Source organism: Cavia porcellus, unplaced genomic scaffold (assembly GCF_034190915.1).
Source record: "Cavia porcellus strain 051 isolate PalLab524CR breed Dunkin Hartley unplaced genomic scaffold, mCavPor4.1 scaffold_3, whole genome shotgun sequence".
NCBI classification, from domain to species: domain Eukaryota; kingdom Metazoa; phylum Chordata; class Mammalia; order Rodentia; family Caviidae; genus Cavia; species Cavia porcellus.
This window is the reverse complement of record NW_026947486.1, coordinates 55,660,247-55,684,287: the sequence shown is the minus strand read 5'-3', so window position 1 is coordinate 55,684,287 and position 24,041 is coordinate 55,660,247. Positions and strand designations below refer to the sequence as shown.

The 24,041-nt window shown below is 36.1% G+C and overlaps 1 protein-coding gene across 7 annotated transcripts in view; it reads right to left on the bottom strand.

Annotated features, from left to right (window-relative positions):
- Diaph2 (diaphanous related formin 2) overlaps positions 1–24,041 on the bottom strand; it is an 875,814-nt gene that overhangs the window by 344,093 nt on the left and 507,680 nt on the right. For 6 of the 7 annotated variants that reach the window (XM_063245550.1, XM_063245546.1, XM_063245547.1 and 3 more), the window contains one exon: positions 19,810–19,934. In XM_063245550.1, coding sequence (XP_063101620.1) covers positions 19,810–19,934 — 125 coding nt within the window. Of the gene's footprint in view, positions 1–19,788; positions 19,935–24,041 lie in introns of all 7 variants that reach the window. The other variant, XM_063245551.1, reaches the window with a different exon arrangement.

The window sequence follows — 24,041 nt, the reverse complement described above, 5'->3', positions numbered from 1 at the left end:
TTGGTTTTGGACTGTCCAACACACTAGAATATGATCAAAGGGAACTTTTTTTAAAAGTTTCTCATCACTGAACCCCTATTAAAAAATAGGGTTTCACACATAATTTTAAACAAGTATTTGTTGAATGAATAGATGAATTTAGTACTAGTGGGAAAAATAGTATTGCATTATCACTACAGATGAAATGAACCTGTGCATAAATTAGTACAATATTTAAGCATTTAAAGTTTGAGTAGGACAAGGATGAATACATTTCATAGGATTAGCACTCTTAAGAATGTTTTTGAGCTGAAAAGAATGTCAGAATCACCTAATATGATCGCTTGCTACCTAAACAAATTTATTTTCCTACTTAGGAAGTATTATTTCATTTTTCTGACATTCTGTGTTGAGTGATATATTGAACACTGACACTTTTACTTTCTCTAAAGGAAATGAGTATTTTAATACTTATTTCTTGATTACATTAAGATTTAATGCCAAAAAATATTTTACAGAGGGGTAAAATGGGTAATAATCATAAGTCCAAAGAAAATTAAGTAAGTTTTAGTGTTATTAACCTAATCATATTTTGGCATTTCATGAAAACATAAATTTTGTGCAGAAAAGCAAAAAAAAAAAAAAAAAAAAAAAAAAAACCTCAAAATGGCAGCATATTCCATAAGCAGTGTAATTAATTTATTATGGAAATCTTCCCTTAATTAACATACAAATAATGTCAGTTTCAAGTCTTGGTATTTCACACATTTCCATGTGTATGAAATAGGAGCACATCTCACTGCAGCACCAATCAAAAGAATTGCCATTTTTTTTTATAAAACTTACAATTCAAAGACATAACCTTGCAAACAAAATTTCGGTCTTTCAATATTTAAAAAAATCATTTAACTACCTGTGGGAAGCAGAGTTTCTTTTGTAAAACTAACCCATGACAGCTATATGTATTTTTATTTGAAAATAGTTATCCAGTGTTTTTATAGTTCGCAATTAAGCTGCTTAAATTTTAAAAAGTAAATGTTGAAAGAGGAAACCACCTTAGTTAACTTCTAACAAACTAGTAATGGGCAAATCTAAAGATGGTTTGAAAGTCTGGTTTAGATAAATACCTAAATCTGTTCTAATTTATTTTGCAAAAAATTCCAGCTCTCACAATGTTGGTACAACTTTAGGTTTTCTACTGAACCTGACATAGCTTTTCAAAATACCCTAGTTATTAGTAAAACCAATTTGAGGGGAAAAGTTAACAAAATTTCTGAAATATAAAATGTCCTTGGTATCTGACTGAATTTGAGAGATTTGTAACTCTCCAACTTTAAAACTTCACTAGGAGTATAAATCTACTAAGCCACAGACTGGAAACTACATGCATTTGAAATGCAACCAACCAAAATAAATGGAGTTACTGAACTGCCAAATATTTTAAGCAACAATGGCAGATAAACAGGTTGAAGTAAACATTTATCTTTACTGACAGGGTCTCCCTATATAGTGCATGCAGGCTAGACTTGAACTTGCTTATGCAGCCCAGGGTGGCCTTGAACTCACAGCATCCCTCTTGCCTCAGCCTCTCAAAAGCTAGGATTACAGGCACCCTGCAACATCACACTTAATTTCTCAAGCATTAACCTTCTCAAGAGAATCTTGGTGTAACATTTAAGTCTCTTTCACATCACCTATAATTGTTGCATTAACATCTAACTTTTCTGTCAGATTAAAATATTCTTGAGTGATAGAGACCACTACAAAGTAGCTCTAAGCAGGATTCAAAATTAATCTATTAGCTTTCCCTGTTTACTTGTAAGTCTGTCCCAGGCCTAAGCCCCTTCTCTGGAGATGGCGGCAGATTCATAGTAAGCAAACATCTATGAATCACTCACTGGTCCAGGCTGAGGCCTTTAGAGGCCAGTGATGTCCTAACTCTCAAAGGACAAGACAAGGCCACAGCTGAGGATACCTGGCTTGCACCCCAATTAACTTGATGAAGACTGTAGCTGCAGGCATCTCTTTCCTACAATGAAGGTCAATCTGGAGTTAAGACAATTCACCTAAATTAACATAATTTATTACGTGGAGAAGTTCTTGAACTGCTCAGCCCTCTGCCCCACTTTTCACTCTAAGCCCTTCCCTTGTTTGAAAACCAAATAAATATGAGGCCACTCAAAGTTCTTTGTGTCAGGCCCCAGAGAATCTCAAATTCTGCTATGGAGTTTTGGGGCTCCAGGAGCCCTAAAAACATACTACTTTTCTCTTTTATTTAAGCCTTCACTTTCCACTCATTGGGGAGGTTGCCAACTTGATAAATCTGAGATATTTGAGGGTATTATAACCTTGTTTGTTCACTACTGTACTGCGAGTGCCTAATAATGTTAGGCATCAACAAAATACAAGAGTTAACATGATTATATCTATATCTATATCTATATCTATATCTATATCTATATCTACATCTATATATCTATGTCTACATCTACATCTATATCTATATCTATATCTGTCTTCCTGGGATCAGAAAGCTCCAAAAATTCTTGAACTCTCTGAAGTTAATAATGTCTTTTTCTGTGCTTGTGAGTTCACTTGATGGCTGGCAACTTATAAATAGTTGTAGGCTGGGGGCTTGTCACAGGAAAACCAAGGCAAAATTAGAGGGTTGACATTTCAGCTTTCACCCAGCTCTCAACCTCTGCAGATGGGATAGCAGGGGAAGGAAGGTTAAACTGATGACCAGTGTCCAAGAATTTGTTTATTTATTTATTGTGTACAAGTAATGAAATTCAGGACTTCATGCTTGCTAGGCTGGCACTGTGCCACTGAGCTAAACCCAGGTCCCAATGTCCAAAGACTTAATCAGTCAATATATGTAATGAAACCTCAATAAAAGCCCCAAAGGCCAGAGTTTTTATAACTTCTGGATGGTCTGACACATGCTCATTGATGGAGGAGGGTGCCTAGAGAGCTGCCTACACTCTTTTCTTCGTACCTTGCCATGTGTATCATTTCATTTGAAGCCTTTATAATAAAACAGTAAATATACTGATGTATTCTTCTACATTATAAAAATAGTATATGACTGAAATTTTTCTGCAAGAAAATATTTGAAGACCTACACTAACATCATTATTACCTATTAACTCTATTTAACATACTACAAATGAGATTCATAATTAAAAATAAAATTTTAATAAATTTCAAAACCAAAGGAAATTCATTTATTCATTGATACAATTTATGATCTTGTAGATACTATATCTATGAGTCGATAGGGTATATGTTTTCTGGTTTTATGTGCATACATACACCCAAAACAACCACATCGAATTTTTTCAAGTTTCTTTTTTTGTGTTATTTATACTCAATACAGATAAACATCATAGAGAGAGTTTTAATGTCTTAAAATTTAGCTTGTAGTTAAAATGAGGAGAATTTATTGGGTTGAGGGCACATCAACTCTTTCAGATAAATTAAGTCCTATTTTATGTTCTGAAAAAGATGATTCCTGGTATGGGTATCCTGTGGCCTGAATGGGTTTATGTAGCCTTTACCCAAGCAATATAATCTCTTCTCACCATTAGCATTCACACACCAAATGTCAATCAATTCTGTGAACAATATTGAAAAATGTAGCTCATAGTCTGTGTAATTTCAGAGTGAATGTTGAATAAGCAAGACTCTTCAAATGAAATTTTTGTGCTAAAATATCCTAAAACATATATGCTCTGTTAAGATAGGTTCTTAGCATACAGATTCCATCTAGGGTTTGCTATGACATAACTGTCAATACCTGCATTTTGTTTTGCTTATTTGTTAATTTATTTGAGTCAAGGTCTTTCTATATAGCTCAGTATGGCATTGAAATCACTTATGAATTTCAATCAGGCCCAGACTGGCCTGAAACTTGTGATCCTCCTACTTCAACCTTCCAATTGCTAGAATTATAGGCCTATGTCACCATAACTGGTAATATCTGCATTTTAAGTCAAAATTTTGAAACATGTTGGACCCTGTTATTTTATCAAACTGAGGTCATAGCTTAATAACAAGCTAATACTCTCTATTTACTTTCTAGAGTGCTAAGTTTAAGAACTCTAATCTATTTAAATTAACATTTTTAAGCACTAAACTTTCCATAAGGCATTGTGCTAGGACTGTTACAGAAAATGCCAAGATGAGTAAGAATCCATAGGAGTTTATAACTCAGTGTGAGAAATAAGCATGTACATAAACAGACTATAGGTAAATAAGGAAATATTATAAAATATTAAAATGGCATGCAAACACAAGAGATAGGAATATTAATTTTGATTGTTATGAGTAGACTTGTTCTGGATCTTGTTTGTGAGCAGGTAGTTTAGAAATTTGTTTGCAATCCTTTCAAGAAGAGAATTTTTTTCCCATTTGAGGGTGATTAGAAAAGAAACAATAGAATAGTTGCACAACAAATAAATGTGGAATTCATTTTAAATTTCTGAACTCAAAGGCAGCACAATACCTTTAAGATCACAAAAACTGAAGTCTAAAGAACAAAATTTGAATCACAGACTTTACTTTAAGTAATACTTATTACTTATGCTATCTCAAGCACATGATTGGATTGTAACTTTCCCACATTTAAAATAAGCCTAATGAAAATAAAATTAATAATCCTTATCTTATAGGATTACTGTAGATACAGCTTGAAACAGGGGAATGTACATACACACACATACATACACTCACAGGGTGAACATTCCTAATCAGAAATCTAAAATACTTAAACATGTTGAACACTGATAGGACACCATAAGGGGAAAATTCCAAACCTAATCTCAGAAAAAAATGAAGGAATATTAAAAATACTGTATAAGATTACCCTTAGACAATTTATGTAAAGTATAATGAACTTGGTCTCATCCCTAAGATACTTAATTTTATATATACAAATGTTCTGAAATTTGGAAGAAGTCTGAAATACAAAACATTTCTTATCCCAAGTATTTCAATCAAAGGTTAATCCGAGAGTGTGTGTATGTATGTGTTTGATATATCCTCTTAGCATAGTGGTTGACACAGAGATTTTATTGAAAAGATTGTTTTTTGTTGGGGACCATGAATTATAAATTAACATAGTATCTGTCCTATGGTCTCCTTATCCTACCTACCTAGTGGGCCTGTGGAAATATGAGATTATCACCTGAGTTTGTGGATGGATTTTGGCTTCTTTCCTTTGTGTTAAACTTGCTAATTCTACATAGCCTCCATGCTGTTTCAGGAAAAGCAACCTTTTCCCTCCTCTACTCTGGCTAATAGTGGCAAGCTTGGAGAGGGTGCTTTTGCCTATTGCGTGAGGCAATGATCTCCCAGCCCCTCATCACCCATCACTAAATTTGTCTTATTTCAACCTTTCACCACAACCCTTATACAGACAGTTGGTGATCTTGGCCAAATCTCTGATAGTCTTTAACCAAGGTCATCTGAGACTTCTTTCTCACTAGGTCTTACCCTTGGGCTCTGTCCTTGGAACTGAATATCTGAGCTTCAGCAAGAATTCTGCTGAATCAGTTTAGTGCAAATCTTCCACAGTTGGTTTCTGACTATTTACCATATCTGAGTAAATTCATTCTTCCTACTTTTCATTTCTGATCACCCCCAAACTGCCTTTAGGAAAACTCTTATTAAGTCCCTTCAGCCAAAATCTTCATTATCCTTGATACTCCTCTTGCTAGCTTTCTAACCATTGGCCTCCATCCTATTCTATGGCTATAAATTCTCAACTGTCCTTGTAGAGTGGTTAGAAGGTAGCCCAGTTGTATATTGAGTTTCTCTTCTCCTATTGCAGTATTTCATAAATAAAACTTAACTTCACTTGTGTAACTGTTTTAAAGGAAAAAAGGTAAAACAAAATTTCATAAGAAAATACTTCAAGAATAACAACAGTTAACACATTATATGTTGTTTTCTTTAAGTACTCAGGCAGAAGAATCAGACATAAAAATTTCTTCAATAGATATTAGCACAAACCTTTTTAATGAACTAAGAGACTATAACAATATAATTGGCTTGCATTTTCCCCTTTTTTTATACTCTCCTTTCTGTTTTACCCAATTTTAGTCCATTTTTCCTTTTGAACAATTTCTTTCCATTTCACAATATTTATTGTACTTTTTAGATCCGGTTTACTCTTTTAGTTTCTCACACAAGGAGATAATACAGTATTTATATATATGAGTCTGATTTATTTCACTTACGAGTATGGACACAAGTTGCATACATTTACCTGCAAAAGTCTCAATTTTATCTTCTTTAAGGCTGAGTAATACTCCATTATATAAAATACCACATCTTTTTTATTCATTCCTCAGTTGATGGGTTTTTGGTTGTTTCCAAGATTTAGCTATTACAAAGTGTGCTGCTATATACATGGGTGCACATATATTACTGTAGTATGATGTTTTTATTTCTTCTGGGAAAACATTCAGAAGGGGAATAGCTGGGTGGATTTTAATCTCTAATCCAACTTTTTTGAGGAATCTGCACACTGATTTCCACAGTTGTTGCACCAGCCTACAGTCCCACCAACAATGGAGAAGTGCTCCTTTTTCCCCATATCCCTTTCAGTATTTGTTTTTGGTTAACTTCTTGATGCTAGCCATTTTTTCTGGAGCCAGATGGAATATCAGTGTTGCTTTAATTTGCATTTCCTGAACGATCATCCACTGGTTTAACTTTTATCTGGCTCTGGTTCTCTTTATTAATAGTTGCTCATATGAATAGTGCCATTTTTATCCTGAATGATTAGTTCTATTTCCATTTAGTGTAGTACTAATTGAACTAAACATTCCAAATAACATTACGAAGACTGCCTATTTAAAAGAATGCTAAGAGTCTTCTTTTTAACAAAGCAGTAGTTCAATATTTGGCTTTTCAAAACAAAATTATTTTACAATGTATGAATTATTCCATTGCTGATCTTGCCCTCTCCCTTGTTACTATTCTATTTTCTCCCCTATCAGAGCAGGATCATTAAAGAAAAAAAAATTGCTTTGAACTTCCTGATTTTTTAAGTTTGACACCAGCAGGTAACAGTAGATAAGGACAGTCAGACATGGTCAACTTTCCCTCATTGTAGTCTGAAGTTTTGTTTTTAAGAACCAAAATAATGGCCTCTAGTAAGACATCGCATAAGAAAAAAACAAAATACATACAAAAATCTTTTATTTTCCCTTGTGTTTGTTTTGTGAATATTACACTATAAACAAAATCGTAAAACAGTATACTAAGAGCAAGAAAGACAGACCCCATTTCGAAACAGCTAGTCTTGAGATTCTGATGCTAGTTACAACTTGTAAGATCGACATAAGTCAGCCAGAAAGTACATCTAGTTGCGCTAACTTGCTTCAAGGATAGACTGGCTTAGTAAAACACAATGGGTTGATTCTTTGTGCTCACAAAAGTCTTTGACCTTCCTGTTGTATAGTAAGAAACCATCAGCCCAGAACAAGTCTGCCTGACAACATATGACTCATCCTATGTAACCAGTTATAAAATAACCTGGTACCAATGTTTTCTATTTCCTGCCTAAAACACATGTCTGTTTAAAAGCAAGAGCTGATGATTTGGAACTCAATTTCTCCCATCCAAGTAGCATAATAAAGAGTTGCCTTACAACTACTTGGTGCCTGTGTGTCTTACATCTGATTTGGTCCTGGTTTGTTCTACAATAACATGACATTTACAAAGTATGGAATATCATCCTACTAAAATTTGTTATTGGCATGTTCTCAAAGACAGTAAGCATTACTTGTGGTTGAATAAATATTGAGGGTTGCCATCTATTTTAAGTTATTCTTCAAATAAAGAATCTTAGAATAAAAAAAAAAATAACAGCAGTATATGGAGACCCTCAATCTGTTTCCAATTATCTGGAAAGGACAATGTGCTTCCTTAGTAACTTGATTTGTAATCACTTCAAATAACTCTCCATTACATTATGAGGAAATCCCAGGTGTTGATAGTTTGTTGACAGGGTGTTAATGTCATTAACATTCTGTCAGCTCTACTTCTCAATGTGTTAACGGTGCTTCTGCTGCTCAGTCACTCCCTATCCTCCAGTTGGAAAAATTACTTAGCCTGCAGTCAATCAAAAGCTAAGCTGATTTTGGGCATCAGATAGCCCTGCCATTGACAAAATCTCTGTGAATACATGTGGTAAGAAATTTGTCAACAGGATGTAAGCAGTAAAGTCAACATTGTGATTAATGTGCTTTTTAAAGACAGTTTAAGATACTAAAGGTGGAACATAACACATATTTTAAAAGTCTTAAGAAGACTTTTTAAAGAATAGGTTTCTTTCCCATCTGAAAAATCAGGGTATAGTAAGTGAAACAATGCCTTGATAGAGGAAAAAAAATAAAACAAGACAAGAGGAGAGATCAGATGAGATGAGATCAGATAAAATGGAGGGCTCAGAACATAATATCCCAAAGTATGGTACCTTGGCATGTTGAGTATTATGAGTGAAGGAAACTAGGAGGACCACAGAATCAGGAAAGCCTTTCAGACCTTTTTGTGTCTTCCTTCTTGGAAGTGGACCATATTAAGTTGAATTCCCCTTCTGTCAGGCCATAAAATCTAGGAAGATTAATCTCTGAGCAACACCCTCTTCACTGAAGAAGATTCATGAGATAGGTATCCTATTCCATACTCAGTGGAGGAAGAGGGAAGATGTGTCATACAGAGACACAGGAATGAATCTTGGTACATGAGTTCTTACTGTTGTAAACTAGAAAAAAGAGCTTCGTTATATTTGTATTATACCAAAATACCTGTAATGTGGCCATACTGTATATATGTTGCCCTTCCCCCTTCTCCCTTCTCCCTTCTCCCTCTGGGTGACATAATTGATATGTTAATCAATGCTCTCCTCTGTAAAGAATTGTAAACTCCTGAGAGACTTCTCTGTCCTCTCCTAAGGGAAACAAAGGTTGTTAATTGCTGCTAGACTCTTCTGTTCTCTGCTGAGGAAAATAGGATCTTCCCCATTAGCCTATCTCCTGATCCATGCCCAAACTCCTTACTTTGTACTTTGTGGTATATACTTAAAGGTGGCAAGTATACCTACACACACACAGCTTTTACAGTCTCCAACTGTACTGTGTTGCTGGGCCCAGGATAAAATAAATCAGTGCTGCTTTTTAAAGTATGTTTTTGCCTCATTTTTTGAACTCAAGTTTGGGGGCCCGTTTGTAGATTACAAGTCTTACATGTTTATTAACATTGAATCACACTACTATTTCATCAATCATTTTTCTCCACAATGATCCACTTCTTTTATCAAATGTAACAGGAAGTTTTCACTAGTGTGTTCATCATGTAAAATTTTGGTTGAACTTGGTAGGCTTTTTTCTTGTTAATCTGTCATTTGTTGTAGCTACTAATTTTGTGAAAAGTAAGGAAGCGATATGTCCTTCCCTACAAAAGAGAAACATTCATCATCACATTACTAGCTAAGAACAAAAAAGCTATAATGTTACATATAATGTCAATGTCATATACAACGTCTAATCTAAAAGAAGACCTAAAACAACCTAAAATAGCAAGGAACCTCTTCATACTGCTTCCCATCACTCCTGTCAACATGGAATTTCTTTCAAGGAGAGGAACTTGGTATGGATCTGAACCTAATTCCAACAATATTTACAATAGGTGCCAACTACAGACATAAATTATTGAATTTGTAATACCTAAAGTAAAAAAAAAAAAGACCCTTAAAAATAAACTATAAACATGGTACTTCAGGAAATTTATGATTGATTACTGTTACCCTAATACATTTGTGCTCACTACCATGGCACTGGGACATCTGGTCAGATTTGTCATCAGATACAGGAAAGATTCCTCATTTAATAAAAGGGAAACATATATTAAAAGCTATAGCAGATAAACTTAGATACTGGAAAACAGTAAACATTGAATAACTGAGAGTAACTATTATCAACATTACTTACTAAACAAAGTGAGTAAAGGTTGTATTTCAATTCATTGCACACCTGAGCTAAAATGTTCCAATACTAGGACTGCGATGAACGTATCACCATGAAAAACACAGATGGACCTTGATTTACAGTTTAACTTATGAGTTTTATGATAGTGCAAAAGTCTGTGTGCTGACATATATTCAGTAGAAACTGTACTTTAAGTTTTCAAAACATTGTTCTAGACAATTAGACTATTTTCTAATTTTCTATTTTCTAGACTATTGTTCTAGACAATATACACTATTTGGTACTATAGACATTTCTCTAATTATCTACCTGTCTAATTACCATTCAGACTAAAGGCCAAGGCACATTGCTTATGCATAAACATACTACCAGTGCTCACATTGATGAGCTGATTTTTTTTGTACAGTTCGTTACATCTTATTTATAGACACTCAATATCTTTTTAAAAATAGTACACCTTATTTATATAGCACAGAAATTTTTGCTGATTGTACTGTACAGTATATTAACTATAGTTTTATGGTGTGTTATACATCACACTACTGAATGTAAGTTATGCAAATCAAAGCCATCAAGTTGGGAGTTTCCTTTTACCATGCCTTTGTTCTGAATTTTGTAATGTACATACCATATATAATTACTCATTTAGTGATCAATTCATTTAATATGACCTAGTCAAAAGAATGAAACTGGGTAAACAAGGAATATTTGTGTATCTCTCTTGCAATGGTGGATGGTTCCAGTGACCAGTCACCAAGGTAATTAAGAGACTTATCTCTTAGGGCTTATCTCTGTGTGTCCCTACAAAGCCTCATGCTTTCAGAAGTGAGGCTTTTGTGAGTCACCATACCATAGTTATGTGATAACTAGATTAATTCACTGATTCATTTAGCATATTCTGTGCATAAATGGAGGACTTACTACATAGGGAAGACCCACCTCGTGTGTGGGTAGAACCAACCAATACACTTGTAACCTAGAAGGAATAAAAAGGGAAAGAAAGAAGTCTCATTGTTTCCTGCTTGCAATGCCAAGGTCTATTTCTCACCTGTCGTACCACTCTGCTTTAAAGCCAGATGACTAGGGACTGAAATCTCTGCAAACTGTGAGCTAAAATAAACCCCTCCTTTAAAATGTGGGTATTGGATACTTTGTCCTAGGAAGAAGACAGTTTTTAAGACAGAGCATAAGTAATTCATATTCTCCAGTGTATTGTGTTGCTGATGTTTTTTGGATCTAGGTGCTTAAAAAGTTACATAGTACTCTATAGCAAATTGGCTTATTGAATGATTTTATTAAACTGTAGGCTAACGTAATTATTTTGACCACATTTAAGGTAGGGTGGCTAAGCTATGATGTTTGATAGTTTACCTGTTTTATATAAATGTATATTCAGTATATGGTATTTTTATAGTTTTATTTAGTTATAACTATCTTAAGGTAAGGAGTAGCTAGCTGAACTAAGAATCTAGCTCTATGTAAAATTCAGGATAACAGCACTAATTTCATAACATGGTTCTCCTGAGTTTTGAACAATGTGTGTTTCAGTATATATAGCAGTATATGCAATGTAGACCATCCCATTTAATTCTAGCACCTCTGTCCTGTAAATTTTGTGAAGATTTATTCTTGGTGTTCCTGTTTTATACTCCTGTAATATTCATTTTGTTTTTCCACTTCCACTTATGGGGTGCAGGAAATGTTATCCTCAAGTAATGTCATTTTTTTGTCTTTGTCTGTTCTTGCTAATAACAATGCCTTAGACTCTGTGATTTATAAATAATAGGAATTTCTCACAGTTCTGCAAACTTAGGAGTCCAGAATCAAGCAGATTCAATGCCTGGCAGGAATGGGCTGTGATTTCCTGCTGTGACCTCATATGTGAAAAAATCTTGCCCTAAGCAGGACACTGTAGCAGGTAAAGTCTTGGAGGAGGAACCAAGAGGCTCTATCTTGAGCTCTATCTTCCCTGCCCCTAGGAATTTACCTGTGGTGCGAAATGAATACCAATGGGCTACCTGAGCATCACTAATGTCCTATGGAGAGATTGCCAGACCCCGGAGAGAATGTAGGACCCCGATGGGTCGGGAATCTCTCCCTGCATTCTTAAAATAAAGGTCATTTATATTTCATACTTCTTATCTTTTCAGCTGCGCTAGAATTCTAGCATATGATTCCCTGACCGGGAACGGCATTCTCTCCGGTTTCTGGCAATCTCTCCATCGGACACATGGAGTGGGGGCATACATGTAGCTTAGGTTTGGGGTGGTGCCTGAGGGGCATTAGAGACTGCAAGAGAGACTGCTGTTGAGTCCCCTGACTGTGTACTGGGTTAATTCCTCACTTCTCAACACTTGGGAGCTGCTAAACTTGTCGCTGCTGGTTTTCAAACAACACTGGTCTAATTCATATACCACAGGTAGAGCAACCTCCGGAGAACACTCAGCCACTGGGCCAGGCCCCACGCGGGTTTTCTCCACCTCTTGTGGACTCGGGTGACGCTCTCAAGTCCTTAGACAGCCCAAGGAAGAATCTTTCTCCATGGGCTGGGCCCTACACTGGAAAACTCTCATATCCTTTAGAGTGTTAAGCTCTCACAGGCAGAGCCGTTACTAAAATCCACAGCAAATCCACTCATGTGTTGGTGAAGGCCAATAATCACTAGCTTTGGAACTAAATTACCAATCACCAATAAGCCTACGAGGTAAAGATGACGATCTGAGCTGACTGGGCCACTGTCCATTGCCTCACCTGACTGTGACTTTGTGGGCCAGGGCCCACACCAGATTTTATACTGGGGACCACTTCCTGTCCCCCCCCCCAAAAAAAACATACCTATTTATAGCTTATAACACTGATGACAAGTTTACAAAACTCTCTATCTTTAAGCCTTTAAGAATGTGTGTCCTTTCCCGCTCTTTCACGACTTCCCCCCCACACACACACACTTAAGAGATAATAGCATCTTTCTTTACAGTCTTTCAAAGCTTTCTCAGTGTCCTCTCTTTCTTTCCCGCTCCCCTCCCCCCACTGCACGCCACATTCCTGCCAACGGGGAAAGTGTGCCCAAACAGTGTTGGGAGGCACTTGTGGGCTGCTCTGAGCCCTCATGCCACGCCCCAACTCCAAGCAGGGTCCCATCTTCATGCCACGCCCCAGCTCCATGTGGGGTCCCCGCTTCATGTGGTGCCCAGCTCTGGGCCATCCTGGTTCCCCCGAAGCAGCTGGCTCCTGGCCACGCCCGCAAGCAGTCCCAGTTTCATGCAGTGCCCCAGCTCAGCACTCCACCCTCGCTCTACCGGCATCTCCAGAGCAATTCTGGCTCCCAGATGCTGCTCAGCCCAGCGCTCGCCCCACCCACTCTGTACACCACCCCCACCCTGGGTGCACCCAGCCCACCCTCCAAGTTCTATCCCTGCCCTAGGCTCTATGTGCATCTCCCAAACAGTCCCAACCTCCACCCCACCAAACTCAAGTGCAGCTCTGAGCACAAACACAGGTGATCATAAGCTCCGCAGCTCAGAGATGCTATGTAGTCCACACCAGCCTTTTTTTACATTCTCAAACCATTTAATTAAGATTTATTTAGGTCAAATAAACCTGGATATAAAGACAATAGACAAGACTTTGGCTGATAAATGGGGAAGTAGCGACCTGGTAATTTTACCAGCCTTGTTTATCAATTAAAACCTTCAGTAATCTCCATAGCCTTATATGAGATACCTCAACTAAAGTTCATATGACTAAGACAATTCATTGTTGCTGGTCTGATGGTGTATTCCCGCTTTCAAATATAAAATTCGGATTGTTTCTGCTGCCTTTTTCTTGTGTACCAGCCATGGCAAATGTTTTCTTTCAGATCCAGACACATGCTTAGAGATGTTTCACAAATTTCTTCGGTGTTCAAATGTTAAAATGCTCATGGTTAATAGCCATTTAATGTTTTATGTTAAGCTTACTGCCTATATTGTACTGTACTGTTATCAATCTTCTAACAATGCTCATGGTTGATGTTAAGCTTACTGCCTATATTGTACTGTACTGTTATCAATCTTCTAGATGTTTAACAGCTAAAATTAAGAAGTAATTATAAATTCCTTTTGCTGAAAACCACTAGGTGTTAAATGATACCGTAGCTGATTTCTCTCCTAAATAAAAAGGTAAATATTAATAAAACAGGCCATCCTCCAAAACTCATATGGCATTAGATATTTTAACATAAAGAGATACTTATATATGACATAAATGACATGTCAGTTCCTAAGATTCCCTGGACTTTGTTCTCCTTATGGGAAGCCATTACTAAAGTCATAAATACCCTGTTGATTATATTTGACTCCTGCATACTTAATTAAATTCTACAGATACCTTCTACTATAGACCAGATCCCAAAAACAAAAGGCAAAACTTGACCCTCAAACCCCACAGAGACCTTCTTAATATGGCTTTTGGTACTTTCAACAACAGAGATAGCAGTGACACTTGGAGTTCTGAGACAGGTAAACTGACACAAGGTGGAACTGCCTGGGCCCCTCCATGGACCATGCCTCAAATGCATCAAAAGGACATTGGACAAGAGAGTGTCCCATCCTGGCATTCCTTTGGGATCTTACCACAGGGCTACTGGACTGACCTAGCCACCAGAGAATGGGTAAGCCATCCTAACTTCTAGCCCTCACAGGAAATGCCAACACTGCCAGATTCATTGCTGACAGATCTGCTTAAACTTGCTGCTGAAGACTGATGGGGCTCAGGGCCCACAGCCCCTTTAAGGTGTCCATCTCAGGGTCCCAAGTCCCACTAAAAGTCTCAGGTAAGACATTCTGTATACTTGTGGACATAAAGGCCATATAAATAGAGCTCTTCCTGAGTTTTCAGGCCGCTATATTAAGTCCTAAGTCTCTATAGGGGGTACTGATGGCCAACCTATGCCATTTACAAACAGGGCCTATTTCATACAGTTCCCAGAATGCTTCTTCCCAACCCACCCAGTGGTGCCAAATCTTCACTCTACCACTCACTCTACAGTCCTAAATCTTAAAAATGCTTTTTATTTCCTTGTGTTTCTGAAAACTGACCCAGACTCTGAGGTCTCTCAACAGAGACTTGTTATCGCTAGTAAACCTCTCCTCAGATATATATATATATATATATATATATATATATATATATATATATCACCACCTTCCTTTCCTGTTCACCAGTTTCTCAGACACAACCCTGATTGAGACTGACAGATAAAGTTTGTCTTCTCAACTTTGTTTATACTTTTTCACTATAGATAAAAGCCTTTCCCACAACCACGGAGAATGCTGATATACTTACTAAAGTCCTATTACAGCAAATCATCACAAGGACCAAAACCAAATACAGCAGTCCATACCTGGTCTTCTTGACAACCTCAACAGTGGTCAAAGTTGCTAGACTGCCATCCTGGTTTCACATCACTCAGGCTAAGTGGTGCCCTTCCAGCCCTAGATCTAATCATTCTTTTGCCTACTCATCTCTGCCTCACCAAGGCCTCACAGTCACAACATTCAGGCTGTCATGTTTTGTTATCCAACTTGGTTTCTAATTTCTTATCCTTTTTACAGCAGGACTCTCAACAGTATTTCCTCAAAAGTCACACATCATGCATATGAGAGACAAGCCTTGCCTAACTACCCTCTTAAATTTTACCCTTTCAGATGGGGGAATAATTACCTCTCATAACTTCACTCCTCCTAACCCCACATTTATTTTTCACAATTCTACCTTACTGTGGCAAGGATTCTACCTCAACATGGTCCTGACATAATGACATATAAAAATCAAAGGCACCTTTCTTTTTACCTCACCTGGGTCCTTAAATATGATAGTGGCATGCCTTCTCATAACATCTTGTCGCTTTGCTTTTGCAGTCTAACATATGTGCATTCACCAGTGATAAAGTTGTCCTGGCTAAAACACCTGGCACCATCTTCTACATGGGCTTCAACCATCATCCTGTCAGCACTCCTAAACCCCAGTACAGTGCCCCCTTCCAGCAGGAATCAGTAAAAAAAGAAATTTCTGCCCTTTTTCCTAATAATCAAAAGAAGGAATGAAAGAATCTTGCCCTAGGCTGGATACTGTAGCTGGTAAAACCTTAGAGGTGGAACCAAGAGGCTGTATCTTCCCCACCCCTAGGAATTTACCTGTGGCGTGAAATGAATACCAATGGGCTACCTGCGCATCACTAATGCCCCTCAGACACCACCCCAAACCTAAGCTACATGTATGTCCCCACTCCACATTTCGGTTGGACAGATTGTCAGACCCCACAGAGAATGCCAGACCCCGGTGGGTCAGGGGTTCTCTCCCTGCATTCTTAAAATAAAGGTCATTTATATTTCATACTTATCTTTTCAGCTGCGCCAGACTTCTATCAATATGACAAAAGGGAAAAAAAGAGCCTGGTTTTTTTCTTGCTAGTTCTTTTATAAAGTACTACTTCTGTACAGGTCTCATAGGCAAATCACTTCCTAAAAGCCCTGTGCTTTTATACTGTTATAATAGAGACTAAATTTGATTGCAATTTTGGAGGCAACTTGACATATTGAGTGTTTAAACTTGAAGACACCTGAGGTGAATCATAGAGGCAGGAGGATCTCTCAAATCCTCCCATCCCCTCTCACCTGAAGTGGGTCATAGAAACTAGAATTTTCCTCACCTACTATTTGCAGAAGCAAGAAATAAAAGCTAGACAGCTAATTTTATGACCTTTCTTCTCCCTTTTTGTGCCATGTGACACATAGAAGAAATATCACATGGAAAATCCAGAAATGATGTGAACAAAGAGACCATGCTAAACTGTCCCTCATCACATTTATTGCCATTAGATCCTACCGTTATGTCCCTGAATCATGATTCTTCAGAAGTGTTTATAAGAGCACACCATTTTTCTGTTTCTTTTGGTCTTAATATATAAAGGTTCCCATATCATGTAAAACTGGAAGCAAATAAATGTACATTTTATTTTGTTAGATTTGTTACAGGGACATTAGCTATAAACAGAAATCTTTTTTTCCTTGCATTATACATTTTGTCTGAGTCAGAATAAACAAACCAATTTTGCATAGAAAAAGGGAGAGAAAAGTCATAAGTGTCCTTATAAAATCACTCGCTCCTACAGGCTGAAAACAGGGCAAATCCATTGATGGAAAAAGTTCTCTTCTCTTCTCTGTCTGTCTCTCTCTCTCTCTTCCTCCTTTCTTGTCTCCCTCCCTCACTCCTTCTTGACATTTACTTTAAGAGGTGTGGATCAGGGGCTGGGGATTTTGCTCAGCGGCATAAGCACCTGCCTTGCAAGCAGGCAGTCGTGAGTTCAATCCCCAGTACAGATAAAAAGTAAAAAGACAAAAAAAAAAAAAAAAAAAAAAAAAAAGAGGTGTGGATCATCACTTCTAAAATTGGCTATACCGTTTTTACTGGCATTTACGAGTACCTATACTATTTTGGGTGATAGGCATATGGTAAATTAAGAAAGCAAATATAATCTCTGCTGCAGGGACATTAAAACAGACAGCATGTTAAACCCAAACTGTCAGCAGATTAAGGTTAAATTTTCTACTGTGTGTATTGCTGTATTTTCAGGGTCTGGCAATGCCTAGCAAACTGTAAGCATTCCATAAATATTGTAAAAGAGTAAGGGTGAACATAAGATGCTACCAGAGAGAGCTCAACTAGGGAATTTTGTGAAGACTCAACCTGCATATTTAACTGCCCTGTGGCCATCATGTCATTGCTGCTAAATATAGCCCTGCAGCCATTTTCAAAGCACAAAGGCCACAAGAGTGCTCTTCAGGTTTTGGAACTCACAGTCCTTACAGAAAGATTACTGTAGGTGAGTACGTAAGGCTCCTTTCAAGACAAAATACTCATTTACTTGTGCCTGTAGTTATTCAATTTAAAGGGCCAGTGACCTGAAGGAAAACATTTTATTAGCAGAAGAAACATTGGAAAGATCATCCACTTAAAACAAAAAAACCCAAAACCCTACACTAAAAATGAAAGCATGGTTCTAATTTTGAAACAGAATCAAATGTACTACCATAAAAATTTTCTCATTTTGAATGCACAAAGGGTAAAAAAAATATAATGTAGGGACTGGGGATTTACCTCAGTGGCATAAGCGCCTGCCTTGGAAGCAGGCAGTTGTGAGTTTGATCTCCGGTACTGATAAAAAAAAGAAAACGACCCCCCCCCCCAAAAAAAAAGAAGTAACTAAAAAAAAAAAAAAGAAAAAGAAAAGAAAATATTATGTAGTCATCAGAATTTACACAACACATTTGTGATGATTATGCACTTCATCTGTTTCTTTCTGAAAGCCTGAAACTTTCAGTGGGTACCTAAGAAATCTTCCAAAATGAAAATAATCCAAGTGCTACTTTTATTACTGTAATTCATTCCATTATAGTTCTGAACCAAATCAATGCAATATTTTTTTTCTTTAAAATAAGTTGTCTTTTGTTTTTTAAAAACAGGATATGTAAAATAATAGTCCTATACATTTTTAATGTGGCTTTAAATCTCTTTGTGGGCACATAGTTGCATTTTGGTGGCACATAAAATAAGAACAGTCTTTCATCTGAAATATGCAGATACAGAAGGCACTAGATTTTCCTTTTAAAATGCTTAATTACCGGTATAAACAGAGAAATAAAATAAGCAGTCCAGGCCAAGTTCATGTGGGATTTTAAATTATTTTTCTTTTACTAAATGATCAGCAAGGACTCAGTGTTACAAACTACTATGTGATCATAAACCAACTGTAAAAGAAAATATTCAGAAGAATAAGGGGTTCAGGAATTAAATTCAAATATATGAGGCACGACCAAAGTCAAAAGGTGAAAAACAGGGGGCTGGGGATTTAGCTCAGTGGCATAAGCGCCTGCCTTGCAAGCAGGCAGTCGTGAGTTCGATCCCTGGTACCAATAAAAAGAAAAAAGACAAAAAAAAAAAGGTGAAAAACGTTGTATTACTAGCCACTACACAATATAACACATATGAATGCAAATGAATGTGAAGGGAAGCTTCTATATTAAAGGTCCCCTTGTGGCTAGTTATATAACTCATGGTTACTTACTTGTTCCTCTCCTTTCTCCTCTTCCTTTTTCCTTCCCTTCCCTTCCTTTCCTATTTTTTATTTCTCCATTTCTCCTCTTTTTATTAATATATGAGTGCAGTATCTAGATTTATATTCCTTCTGTGAAATTGGTACATGTACATAATACATCTTAATTCCATTTTTTAATCCCCTTTCACTCTCCGTTCCTAACATTTCTCAATCCCCTTCTTGCTAGAGAAAGATTCAGCTCTCAACTTCCATAATCTTCACACTATATTGATACTAGCCAACATTCGACTACCTTTCAAAATGCATATGTGTTCTTCAAAAATATACGAGCATACCCACAGAGAAAAACAACTCTCAGACAGAAAAAAAAAAATCAAACTTTTAATCATCGTTTCCTTTATGTATTTGGTTACTTAAGAAGAATGTTTTGTTTTGTTTTAGGCCTAATCAAGCTTTACATGACTTACCTTTCATGTGTTCTGGGAATTCAGATGAAATTCTTTGAAAAATTGCAATATTTTTGATCTAATTATTCCCCTGCCTACTGTATCTAGCTCAAAACATCATGAAACAAAGCTTATGTTGCTAAAATAAAAACAGCATACATACTAATTCATGGAGATAGTATTATAGATTAGTAAGTCTACAGTTAGCACAGAGGAAACAGGTAGACACCCAGAAAGACAGACACAAAGACTAACAAATAAACAATACCCTTAAATAAATAAAGGATATTGTCATTTTTTCCACAAACTTATCATGTTCATTTTCTGCTTGGGGGAATTTCTTGATGTCACGTTCCAGATGAATAATTTGTTGTTCCATGGCTGCAAGGTTGCTCTTGAGGATCTGAGCTGAAACTAAAGAACAATGTGCAAAACATTTAGAATAGGTGACCAAGTGCTCCAGGGAAAGATCAAAAACAGTATCAGTTAAAGTATTTTTTTAATATGGAGAATAGTTCTATGGAGCTAATTCACATTTTTATGAATTACTGCTCATAAAAATTCTACTGTTAATGAAATAAATAAAAATGTACAATATACTAAATCATCATGTTTAATATGGGAATGTAAACATATTGCTCAGCCATTAGTCCAAATAAATCCATTTCCATTTAAATTTATTGATAGAATCTCTAATATTCCATTCTTTAAAATCTAATTTGAAGATTAAAGAGAACCTTAACATCAAAAAACCTTATTAACATATATTCTTGGCTTTAAAAATGATTTAAGATTAAATTACATGAAATAATATTTTTCTTTTGTTGCCATAATCTGAATTTCAGAAACTAACATCTATGATAAAGTTGCCATTTTTAGTAGTTTTCATAGTCAACAGAGATATGAAAAATAGCTGTAATATCGAAAGAGAATTTATACCAAATTTCCCTGACCACCTATGAACTTATACCCACAAAGCATGCTTTCAAACACTATCATTAGTTACTTTAATTACCCCAACATACTTTGTATTTTTCTCTCATCAACAACAAATAATTTTAAGCATTGTATTCAAACTACTCTTAAATACAGGCACTTTCCAGATCTCTTGTGGTTCCTTTTTTCACAGAGCTATTTTTAAAAATTACTATTTCATAGATATTTTATTACTGTATGACCTATAATTATACACAAAACTACAATGAAACTCAACAATATGTGGCAGAATTTTAATTGCATAAGTGAAGTATTACAATTTGATAGCTAGTCTGTGACAATGATTTTTAAAGTTGGACTTCTGAAATATTATTTTCAGTAAAGTCTGTGAAGTACAAACAGAAAAATCTTATGATTTCTTTTTTATATGACTTATCTGGATGATAAGTCATCCAGAAACTTACCAGCATTACAATTAAAAATTTCAGAGACTGATAAAATCAATGGCCTGACACATTTCAACTAGACTATTCTGACACAAATTCATCACAAATTCAGTTTTTCCATTAAATTGACATAAAACTTTATAACTCAACAAGGAGAAATTACCTTAAATATACACGTAAGTTCAAGAGATTGAAAACCAAATACCAACACTAAAAACTATTTTTTCTATTAAACTTTCAGTTTAAATTTCTCTGTCCAATTTTGTTCCAATTTTTAGATCTGCCAACCTTGGAAATTATTCTTTCCAAGTCAAAGACAGCATTGCCTTACTAAAAATTTGCTGATCATTCAGCTTTATTAAAAGGATGTGTGCCATGAAGAAAGTAATTCTGACTTCAAAATTTTTTTCACTTAGAGTTTCCTTATTTATTCTCACTAATTATTCAATAGTTGTTTTCCTTTATTTGCTTAAATGAAAAATTATAGTTACAAATTAACTAGTTGCTTGTGTCATTGAGGTTTCATGAACACAAAGGGGTTCAATATACACTACCTCAAAATATGGCACCTTGGTATATTGAGTATTTTAATCCGTAATAGGTTATAAAATTCTCATGTGAGATGAGCCCTTCTTAAACCCAGGGGAAAAACATTAAAACCTCTGAAAATAAGTTTTGTTTTCCTTATCACATTTTTTCAGGAGTCTATATATTCCTCAAACCAAAACTTCCACAGAAAATGCCAGGTTTGTTTTTTTCAACTCTTCATTTCCTTAGGAAAATGTTCCTTGTCACATAAAATTAAAATTAATTTGTTTTCTTGGTTAATCTCATTTTTGTTATAGGGTGCCCAGCCAAGGAACCTAAAATGGGTAGAAGGGAAAGTTATTTTTTTTTCCTCTATGGAAGAAATAAATGCAAGATAAATTTCTGCAAAAACCAAAACAAATCTGAAGGCCAGTTTTAGGCCACAATTGTAATCCACCTCTCTAATAAAAGCAACGGTAATGTATCTAGTAAAAAAGGAAATTATGCTAACTTTATCTTCTGATTATTCAATCAAGTTTCAATGCATGGCAAGTCTATATATCTCAGATAAAAAGAGCATTTTTTTTTTTTGTCTTTTTCTTTTTTATCGGTATGGAGGATCGAACTCACGACCACACATTTGCAAGGCAGGCACTTATGCCACTAAATTAAATCCCCAGCCCCCCAAAAAGCATATTCTTAATATAGAGAAACTGCATTTATCCTAAAGTTGAATTCTGAACAAATCAGTATTTTCAGAACTTCTGTTGTTCCTAATTTTACATGTCTAATCCCTCACTTCCTATAAATCCCTCCAAATCTCTACTTCAAATTTTTTTACTATTTCATATCACAGGGACAGAAAGAATCCCTATAAAGGGTTAAAAGACCTGAGCCATTGGGTAGAAAAAGCAGCCGCTATGTGGCTATGAGCACCAAGCAGCTTTCAAGCAGTTTTAGTAGTTTGAAACTGATAGGTTGTGGTTTTGACATTAGCCGCTATGCAGCAAACACCGTCCCTCCTGATGCAGGTTGCCACGTCTCCTATAAGACCATAGACCAAATCTATAGCAAAAAACCCAATATCTAATCAATCACATCTGGATCCTCCATACCCCTGGATCCTCAGGCGCATGGAGACAGGACCCTCTACCCCATAAAATACAATTACAGCCACAGATTCAGTGGTGTGCCAGTTCTGGGTCCCACCGCTCCAGTGACCCTTTACCACTTCCTCTTGCAAAACTTGTGATAACATTACTTTTGGTTTGCACTGATCTTTGGTTCTGACTCCTCTTCCTCTTTCTACATTGGAGAGAGAGTGAAGGCCAGCAAGAGTGATTCTGGGGACCCTAGATGCCAGATCCATCAGTCCTAACAATCTGCAGTTTTTGTTTAATAGATAATCTACATTCCACATCATCTTTTTTTTGGACTTAGATTTGTCTCATATACATAAACAAAGTCTCTTTTACAAAGTGTCAAGCTACTGCTAGGCCTCAGAATTCAATACTGTGTTTTGGTATGCTGAGTACTTTGACCTAAGGAAACTGGAATGCCTCAGATACAAATTCTCTTTGATCTTCTGCCCTTTGACCTAAAGTCCTTCTTTCTCCACATAAGATAATTAGAGAAATGCGTAGTCATCTTAGATGCCCATTTTGAGTATTCATCTCAGATGCCAAAAAATGGGCACTTAAGATGAATATGCCATATAACTAATTCTGTTAGTTCATCAAAAAGAGTAGTTTGTGCTGTCATTGCTTGACTGGCTGTTCATTTTTTATGCTTTCATTTTGTAACTTGAGCAACTACTTCTAAAATAACAATGTGTAATATATTATCTAGTATTGATTTCTTACTATTATTGTTTTGAAATTCTGTATTATTTCTATCCTTTTTTGTTTTGTTTTAAAAATAAAAAAATAATTAAAAACATAATTATAGAAATCAGTGTTCCTCTTGCCAAGGTGGCATAGAAAGTAGAATTCTTCCCCACAGCAAGTCATAATCCCTAGAAATGTCTTTCTCTCCCATCTCACTTGAAAACCCTCATTGTAGGAGTCCTTCTATATATAGTGTCAGGGAAAAAGAAATGTTAAAGGCCCAGCAGAATCTGATCAAGAGGCATTCCTAAACACCCAGTCACCCACGCACTATCACTGGATGATACCAGCTTCTCTGGTCCAAAGTAAATTTCTACACAGCTGTCCATTTCTTCATAAATCCTAAGCATAAAAATAGACAGTTTTCCTTGAGACTTTAGGTTTCCATTTCTGAAATTTCCTATGTCCTGTAAATATATTCATTGAATGCATTTGTTACGATTTCCTTTTGTAACCTGTTTTATTATAGTGCCTGCCATAACCCTTATGATGAGTACAGAAAGGTATCATCCCATCCTACTCGAAGCTACTTAATAGTAAGATACACATCTAACTCTACCCTTTTTCCTCATTAATTATCACTATGCTTTATCCAATAATTCAATACATGTTTATTGAATGGATATGTCTATTTTAAGAAGTTTGGGTTCCCATTTAAATTTATTCTCATTACTGCATACTGCACACTGCTGTAGAAGTTAGGCACAATCAAAATAACTGGAGGC